Below are 12632 nucleotides of genomic sequence, written 5' to 3'. Positions count from 1 at the left end.
CTGAGCTGAAAAATACTTCTAATGGCACAACATTAAGACAGAAACCACTGTAATTCAGAGGCTCTGGAAAGATATTTATTGAGTATCTTTTCAGGACTATTGCACGCACCATATCCTTCAGAGCTAGTTAATTTAAAAACATTGCAGAATACCCCCCTCCCAACTAGTTAAATAAACACATTATTAGGCTATTAGAGTCCTATTACTGTGCCTATAAAGAATGGAAGCAAGTAAAAAAAGTGTAGTTCAGCAAAATTAGTGATCATATACAAATAAACATCTTAAAGTCACAAGATGTTAACAATATCCATACTGCACTGTCCTGTTACAGTAAACTTATTGTCACAGAAGATAATGAAGACATAAACAAGACACTGAACAAAACCAGACAGCGATTAAATTTGCATAGTAACATAGTGAAGGCAAAATTAACAACAAATAGGACAAAAAACCCCAACGAACCAATAACACTGCAAATAACCTGTCAAACATAGTGCAATTTTACCTTCTTAAAAAATGAGAAGAACACAACGATCTTCCCGTCCCTGAAACTACAGTGCTCTCTACCGGGTACACCAAAAATGGCTCCACTCGCTTCTTCAACGAGTCTCGTGGAGTCCATAGTCCTTCCCATAGCACCCACATCATCAATTTTCCAGATTTTATTCTGAGCAGGGAAGTATTCTGCCCTGCTGTACACAGGAATTTCCCATTCTTCCTCCTCTAGAAACCCAACAGGAATGGTCCTTGCAGGAAAATAATCTGCTTTGCTTCCTCTGGATCAAATGGCCCTTTGAATCTCCAGGTCACCTGCTAGACATTGGTGCACAGCGTTCAGCAGGACTGCACCCTGATTCTGTTCAGGCTCCTAGCAATTCAACAGCACTGGGTGTTGCTGCTGAAAGTGATACACGCACAGAAGAAAACACGGATCATCCATCCAGAAATGTACCACTTGCTTAGAATCCCCATACTCTGACAGGCACAGGACATCACGAAACCATGGAGAAACATCCTTTGCAGTTAATTCTGTTATTCTCTACTCATGATTCTTCTTCCCCATCAGTGTAGATGCTCAGGTAAATAAACACTCTTATCTATTCTGACTTTTTTTTTTTTTTTTTTTGCTAAGTGCTGTGGGAAAGAGACCTTCAGGTGCAGTGCAGCTACATAAAACCCAATGATGATACTTGTAGAGGAATGAAGCTGGGTTAATTAGTATTGATAATATACAGCTGTGGGCTGGCTTCAAGGGTGGCGGGTTGGCTGATGTAGATAAGGTGCAGCTGTGGCTGGTTCTGTTAAGAGGTTGGGCAGCCGAGGAAGAGAGAGCAGCTAAGGAAGAGAGAGGAGAAAGAAGCAAAGAGAAGAGAGTGAGCATCCCATACATGAGGAGAGACCAGGAGAAGGCAGCAGAGGGACTGGCATGAAGAGTATGATGGTATGAGACGGTAGAAGACCTTGTTGTAGCTGGCTAGTTTGCAGAGTGCTGTGACAAATACTGTCAAGCTAATTGAACAAGATTCATGTAAAATAACATTAAGAAAACATCCACTACAATGCAGAGTCATACAAGATGCACCTCATCAAATCAGGGGAGTGAAATCTGCACAATCCTGTCTAAAACAACAGCGCTCATTTCTGCATCACCCTGTACCCGAGAGGCAGCAGCAGACCTTCAGGCAGCCCCACCTCACAACCCATCCCCGCACGCAGCGTTCAGCTAAGGGAAAAGCAGAACAAATACCTCCAAGTGCAAACTGAAAAGGAAAAGCAAGAGCAGCTGCTTAGGATCCTATGAGAGAAGAGTTAATGGAAGAAATGACACAACAAAAAGAAACTACAGGCTGAGCAGTAGCTAGAAAAATGGAGCAAGGAAGTAACTTAGGATGCTGAAGCAAACCTTTTAAGTAGTATCTTTAAAAAACAGAGGCTTCCTCCACAGGTGGAGAATTGTGGCTACCAGAAGAGTCATTCACCTCCATGCAGGAGCTGAGATGCGTTCCCAGGTCCCAGAGTACAGACGCAGCCTGTGTAGGCATCACATCACAGTGCTAAGTGTCCACCTTTATCGTGGTAGGCTAATATTCAAGCTACAGATCCACTTCCTGGTTAAATAACATCCAGAGGCTGAGACTCCTTTTGACTCAAGATAGGCACAGTTTCCGGAGCCTTTTACTTCAATCCTGTAAGGGGGAATGAAAGACACAGTTAACTCTGACACCCACAATCAAATAATGCAATCGAGCAAAGGGAACGACAGGGGTCACAGGTTCTCTGTGTACAAAGCCCAATCTACCACAGGCCAGGCACTGCAGCTTGTGCTTTGACGAGGACACCACAAAGATTGTCTTTTTTTAATGGCCCCCCAGAATACAAAACCTAGGCCTTGTAGTGCTCCTGCATCTTGTCTAGTGGTTGCTTAATGTGAAATATACCCTTAGAGCAGAGACTGGAATTCAGGTTTGCCCTTCTCAAGGATGCTGTGCTATCAAGACTGGCTCCACCTTTGACTTCTGCATCTTTCTATGCAGCTAAAATGTTCCAGCAGATGATGTGAAACAAATGCCTCTCTCATCTCCCTCTTCCCCAGAACTGAATGTGGCACTGTGGTTAAGGGGGTGGTGGAAAACAGGAAGCAAACTGCAGTTTCCACACCGCAGGTGTCCATATATAAGAGGTAAGGGTCTCCTTTCACTTTGCTATACTGGTGCTGTGAGCTCCCATCTCACATTGCTTCTGAACCTGGCTTTAAAATTTCTCTTCTAAATTTCATCCACCAGTTTTAACAATGCTATGTGAAGTCCTTACTGTTTTCCATGCTCTCTTCATAGTCATCCCTTCAACACCATTACAGCTATTTCTTTCAAGTCACTGTCTGTATCTGTATTAGTTATTCTTTCCTACTCCCCTACAATCCAGTATCATCAGCAAACCCGCTCAATGCTGACTTACAGTTTATTGTCTAATGCTTTCCCGTTTACCCAGAAGAACTCTTCATTCCTTTTATAGAGTCCAATCCACGGGTCTTGCTTTGTTATTTTCACCATAAAACTCTGTAGGAATAAACCCGCATGAGAAAAGAAGCTTTACATGTTCAGTTCAGTTATCCAAACACAAGTACCTTGATCCAGGGCTAGGAAACAAAACAATGATCTTGCCTTTCTCCCAGAATAAACAATTTAAAAATTAAATTCATAGACTACTGCAGCGTCTGGATCCTGTGTGATCCACATAACTGAAAGAAAACCTACAACTCAATCAGAAATCCAATGGATTAATTTTGCGACAGGATCCCGGTGCAGCACTCATATCATAGTGACAGAAACGCCAACTAAGAGAATGCAAGTATTCTACTGAATATTAGGAACTGTGTGGAAATATGGAACTACAAGTGCATCATTTTACTGTCTCTCCACCAGAAAGTCTTCAAAGAATGATGAACACCTTTGCAGCTAATGCATTTCTCCATCACTGTGTTCATCATACTGATCTTTTATCATCAGCTGGCAAGGATTTGTGGAATACATTTTAGAGATTAGTTAAGGAAGATCCCTGCTTCAATGTATGCAACAGAATTGACATCTGCACCCAGTACACCCATTACACAGGTGCTTGTGACTGACCTAGAGACAGGCTGTTTTAAAATACCAGGTCTGCAACAGATACGGAAGAACATATTCTCCTAGGTCTTTGTGCTGGTTGGAATCTTTCCTAATATTGTAGGATAACACAGAAAAAGATGCTCCACACTGTGGTAAGGATAACTATCTCCTAACTCCAAAGGTCAAGATTAACATATCTTCCAACTTGGTTGTCATTAACCTATTTTGCTAAGAGAGAACAGTTGTCTAATTAAAGAGAAATGAGATGCAACAGTGTTTATCCTGGTTGCCTTCAATGTGAGTATTTATAGCTGTAAGCAGCACCAAATTTAACTCACATAATCCTTGGGCATTTTTTGAAATATCAACTGCTAAATCTGACGTTTGCTGTTTTCAGGGAGAGGGGGCACGCAGCTTTCTGCAAGCTGTGGCTTGTCACAGCCTCTGCATTGCTTTCAAACTGCTCAGCTTAAGAGGCTGCAAGAACACACTAGGTCATTGCGCAGCTCCCTAGAAGCGTGATGAGGTGAGACCAGCTCCCCCCCCCCCCCTTTTGTTCCCTTACCAGCTCCTGATGATTTTCAATCACTAGGAGGGAAGCATTGTGCAAAGAGCAGAGGCTCTGACTGGTGTTCCATTCGGCCTCACTCTCTGACAGGTAGTAGCATTTCCTCTGGAAATACAGCCAATCCGACGGACAGAGTTCCAGGGAAGGAGAGACAGGAAAATCTTTGGCCGAAGAATGGTTTACTGCAAAAAGACAAAAAAACAATCTACCTGTTTCTTTCAACTAGAAAAGGTTTCTGGAGCTTTTTAGCTTGCTTTCTGACTGCATCATCCAAAATCATCTAACCATAGCATTATTACTTCTGCCCAGCAGAAATAATTATTGTAAACTAATTATACACTCTGGCTCCTGTACCCTTATGGTTGCTGACATACCTTTAAAGCGATGATCAAGGGCAGGTTGGCAGGAGTAGCTGAGAAGGTAACAATAACGTTATCTATCCTCCAAGGACTCTTCCGCAACATAAATATTTCTGACAACTATTGTTTTCGCAAGTGTTCCTTCCTTGCAGCTGAACTAATAGCTTTGTGTATTACAGTGGCATTTTTTGAAGGACTACAGATTGGTTGCAAAGAACAATCTTCCATCTGTTATTTGTTTTCTTGAACTTGGATTCAAGATCAACTGTGAGGTTATACACTTGAATGACAACAGTACGCTAAGGCTAAACTGAGCACTCCTTAACACCACCAAACTAGTGGAGTCATTTCTCCAGCACTTGAGCACAATTTTAAACAATATGTCATGAGACATATTTAACTTTATTTAACTTTGAGATAAGGTAAGTTCTGAATAAACCTCTGAGGTTTTAAGGCGCTTCTGACAACCCAAAAGTTTAGTAATTTCCCCGGCTGATTTATTTACACACTTACCAAACCAAATACACAATATCAAAATGATAGCAGCAGTAAGAACTCCAGCAACACCTCGCCATAACCAGATATTTGAGAATAGACCTGAAAAAAGAAATGTCAGGAATTAAGAAACCCACAAACCTAAAACAAAACCCCAAACACAACCAGCTGTCAGGGCAGCAGAACTCAGGACCCATGAAGCTGTTCCAAAAAAAGTCCCTTTCCGTGGAAAGCAGGCTGGGAGCAGAGCTAAAGACTAGGAAATGTGTGACATTTAGGTTGTTGTCACAAAGCTATTTAGCTAACAGGAACTCTGAGTTACTCTGAATTTTAATTACATCATCCAAAACTGAACCTAACAGTGAGGTAGTTCCCGACACTCCAAAGTGATCAAAAAAGAAAGGAGCAGGGAACAATTGAGGGTGAAGGCAGTAAATCCGAGGTTGACCTGACGCCTAAACATGGCACAGATAACAGAAATACGACACAGTCACCAACTCTGGTGCCTAAGACTTCTCCTGAGAATATCCAGCGTTATCCCACAGCGCCAGCTTTACAGAGCCTCCTTTTCTTCCGTGTCCCCTCCTGGCGCCCGCAGCGCGCTGGGTTTGGAGGAGGGAAGGTCCCCCCAGCCTGCCACCACCGTGCCTTGCGCCCAACTGCGCAGGCAGCTGCCGGGGGGACCAGGTGCCTTTGAAAGGCTGCAAAAGGAGGGTCCCCTCCGCTGGGGGTGGCTTTGCTGCCAGCACAGGGGTCTGCCCGGGCAGCGCCCGTCCCCGTGCGGAGCCACAGCACACAGCTGGGCTCATCTGGCCCCCGAGCACGAGGGGCGCGCCGGGGGATGCTGGCACGGCGCTCATCTCCAGCCGGCCCCACACCACGCCGGGACCCCCGGGCATTCCTCCGGTGGGTCCCGCAGCCCGGAGCCTGGCGCCGCCCGCTTCCCCGCCAGCCCCTCGACGGCGGGACCTCCACCGGATCGGCCCCTGCGCGCCCATCGCGCCCTGGCCAGGGCGCTCCCGGGACGCCGCAGGGCAGCAGCCGCCGCCCCCAGCCGCACGGCTCCGGTCCCCGGGGCTGCGCAGCGGCTCTGCCCCCGACAGCGCGCCCGCTCCTGCCTCCTCCCTGCGGCGGGGTCTCCTGGCGCCCCGCCCGGCTGCGTTCCCCCCGCCCTTTGCCCTTCACCTTTGCGGGACCCCGCGCCCCGCTCCGGGCAGCCGCTGCCCCCGCCTCGGTGTCCCATGGGTGCGGCCGGTCACGGGTCCGGAACTGCCGGGGCGGCGGGCGCGGGGCTGGCAGCGTGCGGGGGGCGGCCGCAGCCGCTTCCCCCGGCGGCCCTGGGCGGGGGGCGGCGCACGGGGGGCTCGTCACGCCGCGTGGGCGTCGCGGTGAGGGGCGGGAAGGGGAAACGGGAAACGGCCGTGGGAGAGCTTGGCGGCCGCCAGATGTGGCTGCGGGCCTCTGGCATCAGCAGGCGGGTCGTGGGAGGGAGCCGAGGCGCAGGCAGGAGGCTCGTGCTGCCTTTGCATTTAAACGTTGGCTGCTTGAAACTTCATCGCTTTGGGAAGCTCGGCCAGTGGTTTGCCTCACCCAGGAAGCCGTGAAGCCTGATGGATCTGACTTGCCAGCTGCGGGGCTGGAGGTGTAGCAGAAGCTGTAGCGCTGCCCATAAGACAGGGCCGTGTACCCCAGGAGCGTGGGGCACGGTGCGGATATCGCACCCGGTGGGTTAAACACAGGAACTGGTTTACTTGCAGCAGATCTTGGCTGGGTTGCATGCTCAAATAGCCAGAGGAACACGGCTCTCTTCAAGTTAAAGTGCAGGCTCTGTGCGAGGCGGATGAGAAATTCAGTGATGGTTTATGTAAAACAGGCATCCATCAGTACCCCAGGAGAAAACCTGAAAGAGAAAACCATGAGAACGGAGCGTTACACGTTATGTAGCCGGTTTCCTGGCAGTCTCCAATCACTGTGATTGTCAAGGAGTTTGAGCAATCAGTAGTCAGTTGCTGAAAATTATCTCCAGGTGTTTATATTTACAGGTAATAAAGAGCCATATAAACTTCATACTTCCATAAATTTGAATTGACTTGCAGTTGATTTTAGCCTTTGTGTGCATTGTTTAAGCAATGGACTGGGAGAGCTGGACAGGCTAGCATGCCCAGTATGGCACTTGAGAAGTAACAGAAAGGCAGAAGGGTGAAGAGGAATTCAAAAGATACGTGTGAACAAGGCTTAAAGCACAGCGGCTTCAGGGAAGTTAGGGAACTGAAGATTCCTAGGAAAGGGAGAATGAGAGAGGGAAGAGATGATGGATCTAGAGCGCACAAGCTGTAGACAGTTCAAGAGGTTTTGCAAGGTTTGAGTCCAGAGGGGCAGAGAATGAGATTGGGGAGTGGAAGAAGGGCAGCGGGGAGGCTTGATACCTGTTTCATATACAGCAGATTTTGCATACAAGGCGATAATGGAATACAGATGTATACATAGCTATTACTCTAAGAACAGGTTATTCAGTGTTTATTCACGCCTCAGAAGTGGCTCACTCTCTTGCCATTCAGTCCTGCCTGTCACTGAGGTAAAAAATAACTTACTGTAGCTTGTAACTGCAGAGAATTCACAGGTACCCTTTCCACACTTCCCCACCCACTAACACAGAAGATACTTTTGACAGTTGCAGGCCATTCTCCAGGCTGACAAAAAAACCTTGAGAACCTGCAACACAGTTGTGAATCATCTGGTGCTCCAAAACAACTATACTTACTGACCCCCAACGCTTATAACTGGGACACTTGACCTTCACTTTCCCTGATCGGTTGGGCTAAGACACCTCCAGACCAAAGTGTAAGCAGCCTGCTGCTGTTATAGAGGGTGTGTGATTTGGCTGGCTCCCACCACCTCAGCTTAACGCTTCAGTGAGGGAGGGCTGCTGCTGAACTGCCCACAGACTACTTGGGCATTTGCACCGAGTGTTCAGGCTGATCTTGGAGGAGGAGAGTTCATCCTCATACCTGAGCAGAATGCAGTGCACAGACTATGTGCAAGAGGGACACTTGTCCGAGCCATGCTCAGCTACTGGCTCTCCTTTCTTGTGCCTTACCAGCCAGAGACATATGGACCTCTGCAAAGGTAAGTCAGCAAATTCCTCTGCACAGGTAACTCCCATGGACATCACTGGAGGCTGCTGGGGTGCTGAGCACAGCTGTTCAGAAAAGGGAAATGTTTATTTTTGCAGGAAAAAAATGTCTCTCGTGAGGCGCTGCAAGGGCCATGTATTTATTTTTTTATATGTGTATCATGAAATGTTCCCAAATTTTATAAAATGAAGATTGAAAAAGAAGGTAGGAATTTCTTGAAGGGAAAAGGCAAAAATACCCTCCCAACTAAATCACTGGAGAACTACTTTAAAGTATTGCCATGATGTAGGGAAGAAATGCAAACATGCTAAGTAAAAAGCATGGCATTTTACAAAAGAAGTTGTTTTGTCTGGGAAAAAAATGGCTCCTGCAATACTAGGAGTCTCATGGGACTGACTCAAAAAGTTACGGTTGGATTCTGTGATGCCACTTCCTGCTCGCTGCTACCACAGATAATCTTTGATTACCTTTTATCACCCACTAACATGCTCTGTCTAATTTTTCTGAAGAACTGTGTTCACGTTATGCAAGGAGAAATCACCGCATGTCAGAAATTTAGAGGCAGAGTGTACAGGTAGGAAACATCCGCGCTGTGGTCACAGCAACATACTGCAGAGATGCTTGTGTTTGCCGCTCAGCTCCCACGCTAGTAGCAATCTCGCTGTGATGCACAGGCTGGGGTGGACTCATTAACTCAGCTCTTGGTTGACTTTGTCAGTTCATCTCTACCTTCCTCCCCAGGCAATGGAAGAACTATTAGTGAGTTCAAAATTTTTAGTTAGACCTTGAGGAATTTGTACCCCAAACAAGATATTGACTTCTGATATTTTGGGGTGCTTTGGAAGCTCTCATAATGTCTACGTATATCAGACAAGTTTTAGTTTCTTAAGGTCCCACTGAAGCGGGCCAATCCATTTATTAGAAAAGGAGCTGCGTTAATGCTGCATTTTTTTTTACGTCTTTCAAAGCTAGTAACCCTCCACTGATCCATTGATAAGTACCTCTCATGCAGCAAAAAACATGGCTTACTTGTAATGTTTCGATAGTCCTGCCCCCCAGCCCCCTGATCTCAGTATGCCTCTGTACCATAGGAATCCTGCCAGCGAATAAGGAGGAAGGTACTGAAAGACGTGCTTTCTGCTTTCTATTCCTGAAGTTTATTTTTCAATAGTACTGTGTTCAACTGAACAAAAATGCATTTATTTCTTAATAGTTTTAAAATTTTTACTATTCTAGTGCCTATTACTTCTTGAGGTGATATATTTTCAGGAGGATATTAAGAGGTTCCTGCAGTTCCCAAAAGGAAATCGTTAGACTGGAAAGCTTATCTTTAAGTTGCAAATATTTCTGTTGTATAACATGAAGCTAGTCCGATGAGTAAAAATAACACAGGAAACGTCCATGTTTTAGACAGTAAAATGAAAGAAAAAGGTGAAGGGTGAATGTAGCAAAAGTAATGTTGAGTGGCTTATGGGACATCATCTGTACTTCGTAGTTTTGAACATTAAAATGTTAGTTGTCTTCAAAAGTATTTAACAGAGGTATTAGCAGGCTGTATTTACTGCAGAGTTAAGTCAGTATTTGAGAAGTACTAAGCATTTTCGAAGTGTCGGCTGGAGAATGCTGAGTATATCAGACAACTAGGTCTTTCACACGAACCAACCTCACCCATTCAGCTGCAGAAGTCTTGCAAAACATTATTTTGGAATGTTTTGGAATGGGAGGCACAAGATAAAGGAATCCAGCTACGTTATCAGCTGTGATTGTGTTTTTCGTGAGGCTAGTATTCACTAGGATTGTTCCTTTTTTATAGCACTTGTGCATTGTTATTATGTAGTAGAAGGCATAGCCCCCATCTTCAAGAACTGACAGTTTTAAAGCTGAAAATGTCCTGGGGGAAGACAGAAATAAGTAGGAAGAGCTGGAGTACAGAAGAGAAAGCACCACAGCATTGTAACAACATGACAACATTTAACACTAGTAAGCTGAAGAAAACAGATAAAAATATAAAAGTAGGCATGACGGGGAGATTAGAGTGGAGACATGATGTAAAGAAGCTTATTTGGCTTTATCTACAGAGTCTGATGGTCTGGCCATCGATAACGATTAGTAGCTATACTGCCTGTAAATTTTATCTTCCAGGAAAGAGCAGAATTTCTTTATAGATAATATGAGATTCACCATAGAGCAGATATCACGTTTAACGCCTTGAAAAGTCACTCACCATTTGGAGCCTTTGCAGCCACAAACCAAAAAAGGTTCCAAAACCCCCCAGCTTAGGTTTTGCCAGTTGAATCTGGTGTCATCATGTCCCCTGTGCAGGTAACAGGCATCAGAAGTTTCTCCCCAAGATGTCCGCAGGCTGTGCATCTGCACCAGGAAGCTCTTAGAGGCCAGAAATGAAACGAGACCATGCAACTGCATCATCAGCCAGAAACCTCCACTGCTTCTACTGATAGGTCCATTCTTGACTGAAGAGGAGAAGAAAGAAGTGCACACATGATCACCTGTGACTTTTGAAGTGATGAGTCATCCTGACATGGGCTTGACAGAGCTACTCGACTCAGTTTCCTGCTCAGCATCCTGTGCAGTTTTCTCATGGCTGCAGCCAGTGGAGCTGAGCACCTTCCATCAAAGGCATGAATAACATTTGGACTGCTCAAAAAGGTTTCTTTTCCTAATCTGCATTAGTATAACAGCTTTTTCTTCCCAGCATTGCCTGATGTAGTGCTGAAGGTACTGTGGCAAAAAGTACTGTCCTCCCTGGTGGACCAAAGCAAGGGAACAATGAGAAGTGCAGTAAGACACCTGCATAGGGTAATGGGTCTGCAGAGAGATCAGACCATCTCATGGTATGACAAGTATGTGCTAAGAAGGAAACCAATATGCTATTGGTTTATATAAGCCCTGTGCTATTGCCAGCACTATCCTTCACCATATTCTTTATGTGTCCTGTAAGCCTGCTGCTGTTCTGACAGCTGCTAATTTGGCAGTACATCATCACCAAACTGTCAGTCTGGCAGCAAAGTCCTTTTCTTGCATTGATACATTTATAATTTAGAACCATATAAATTTTTTTCCATTGCACAGTAGTACATTGGCTTCCTTTTTTTTGACACAAAATGTCACTTGTCATTGTAAGGTCAATTCACATGTCTTGTGTAGGCATCTGGATTTCCTCACTATCTGTTGAAGTCCTTGATCACCTAAATAACCCAGGGTAGCCTGAAATCCTGCTGTGTCAGTAGTTTCTTCTTCCGGTCCAGATAATATTAAATTAGTATCAATATTAAATACTCCAGCAACATAACTAGATTAGGCCTGGTGGTGGATTAGGCATGTTATGGAACTGACAGTAATCTTTATTACATAAATATTCAAAATCAGAGTGAAATGGGGAAAAAATAATTGGCGTGCATAGCATATATGAGTACTACTTGACATATTTCTGTTTAGAAAACTTTTGTTCGATGAGAATGGCAAGATTCTGTGTGGTAAATACTTAGAGCAACAGGTATCTTTGCTGGGAAGAGCTTGCAGTCTAAATAGAAAAGGTCTGCATAAGGCCAGAGAGAGAAATGATCATTATCCCCATTTTATGGGTGAAAATGTGCAGAGGGCTACAGTCCTCATGGCTACATAGGAAATCTACAGGCAGTAGAAAGAAAAGACACAGGTAGTAGAGTGTGCTGCTTAGGTGCTGGCTGGGGTTAAACCACAACAAGGGGTAGAGCTTCTAGGCCTTTGAGTCTATAGTGGTGCTGGCTATAGAGCCCCTGGGTCATCTTCGTCGCATTTGTGCTTCCACAGTGTCCTCCCCCATGAGCTGGCCTCATTGCACACTTGGCCATACGGTGATACGGCTGAAAATAGAAGTGAGGTAGCTGAAAAGCAACTGTTGCTCTGTTTGAGCTGGTTTGGTTCCCTGATTTGAGTCGGAGTGGAGAACGGGCAGTGCCCATCGCACAAGAACAGGGCCACGCAGCTGGGGAGGGTGGTGAGGGTAAGCTCTTTCAGCTTTCATAAGGAGCACTACCTAGAACGTATAACCAGAGCCACAGGCTATTGCTCTGCAATATGGGTGAGTCAAAGCGCCAACCTTTGAGTCTCACACCTTTTCTAGCCACCTGCATGTAGTTTTTCTGTTCCCTCATTGCTTCGTCTCTGTCACTCATCTGGTTGTGCTATAACCTCATGCAGCTTGCTAACACAGGAAAAGAAGCACCTGGCTTTTTCTGAGTTAATCTCCTGAGGTGGTCAGCTGGATCGACTTGTAGTCAGATAGGAACAAGAACTGCCTCAAGGTAAGTGGCAAGAAGGGGGGAGAACATAGGATTGCATGCACAGGACCTCCTCTTTTTGGCAGCAGTGACCTGTTAAATTAGGTCCTAATGTGAGATGTTAGTCTAAGCCACTTTACTTAGTTTCACACTTTAACCTCTGTTTAAGTAGGAAATTGGGGAGGGGGGAA

The 12632-nt window shown here is 45.5% G+C and overlaps 1 protein-coding gene across 3 annotated transcripts; it reads right to left on the bottom strand.

The window, feature by feature from the left end:
* Positions 1-53: 53 nt before the first annotated feature.
* On the bottom strand, positions 54-6355 carry LOC119149153 (C-type lectin domain family 2 member L-like). Of its 3 annotated transcripts, none has more exons than XR_005104579.1 (6): positions 6213-6355; positions 5046-5129; positions 4171-4355; positions 2956-3056; positions 1904-2186; positions 54-868 (listed from the first exon to the last, which is right to left on the bottom strand). XR_005104579.1 is itself a non-coding variant. In XM_037390127.1 (5 exons), the coding sequence occupies exons 1-5, from the start codon at positions 6268-6270 to the stop codon at positions 2069-2071; spliced, it is 546 nt and encodes a 181-aa protein (XP_037246024.1). In that variant the 5' UTR covers positions 6271-6355; the 3' UTR covers positions 1349-2068. The 3 variants fall into 3 exon arrangements, 1 of the variants encoding a protein (XP_037246024.1); XR_005104580.1 differs by lacking the exon at positions 54-868 and adding an exon at positions 1289-1335; XM_037390127.1 differs by lacking the exon at positions 54-868 and having other exon boundaries at positions 1349-2186.
* Between the last annotated feature and the right edge of the window lie 6277 nt (positions 6356-12632).

The sequence above is a fragment of the Falco rusticolus genome, chromosome 5 (genome assembly GCF_015220075.1).
Source record: "Falco rusticolus isolate bFalRus1 chromosome 5, bFalRus1.pri, whole genome shotgun sequence".
Taxonomy (NCBI): domain Eukaryota; kingdom Metazoa; phylum Chordata; class Aves; order Falconiformes; family Falconidae; genus Falco; species Falco rusticolus.
Note: the sequence above shows the minus strand (reverse complement) of the source record. Positions and strands in the feature narration are given on the sequence as shown.

What these genes read in the sequence shown, in the direction of transcription:
- LOC119149153 (XM_037390127.1), bottom strand. Translation starts at nt 6,270, where the DNA reads ATGGGACACCGAGGCGGGGGCAGCGGCTGCCCGGAGCGGGGCGCGGGG. An exon ending in GGGCGCGGGGTCCCGCAAAG is followed by an intron (nt 5,130 to 6,212) that starts GTGAAGGGCAAA and finishes TTCTTTTTTCAG; the next exon opens with GTCTATTCTCAAATATCTGG. An exon ending in TTGAAAATCATCAGGAGCTG is followed by an intron (nt 3,057 to 4,170) that starts GTAAGGGAACAA and finishes TTATTCCTACAG; the next exon opens with AGTTTTATGGTGAAAATAAC.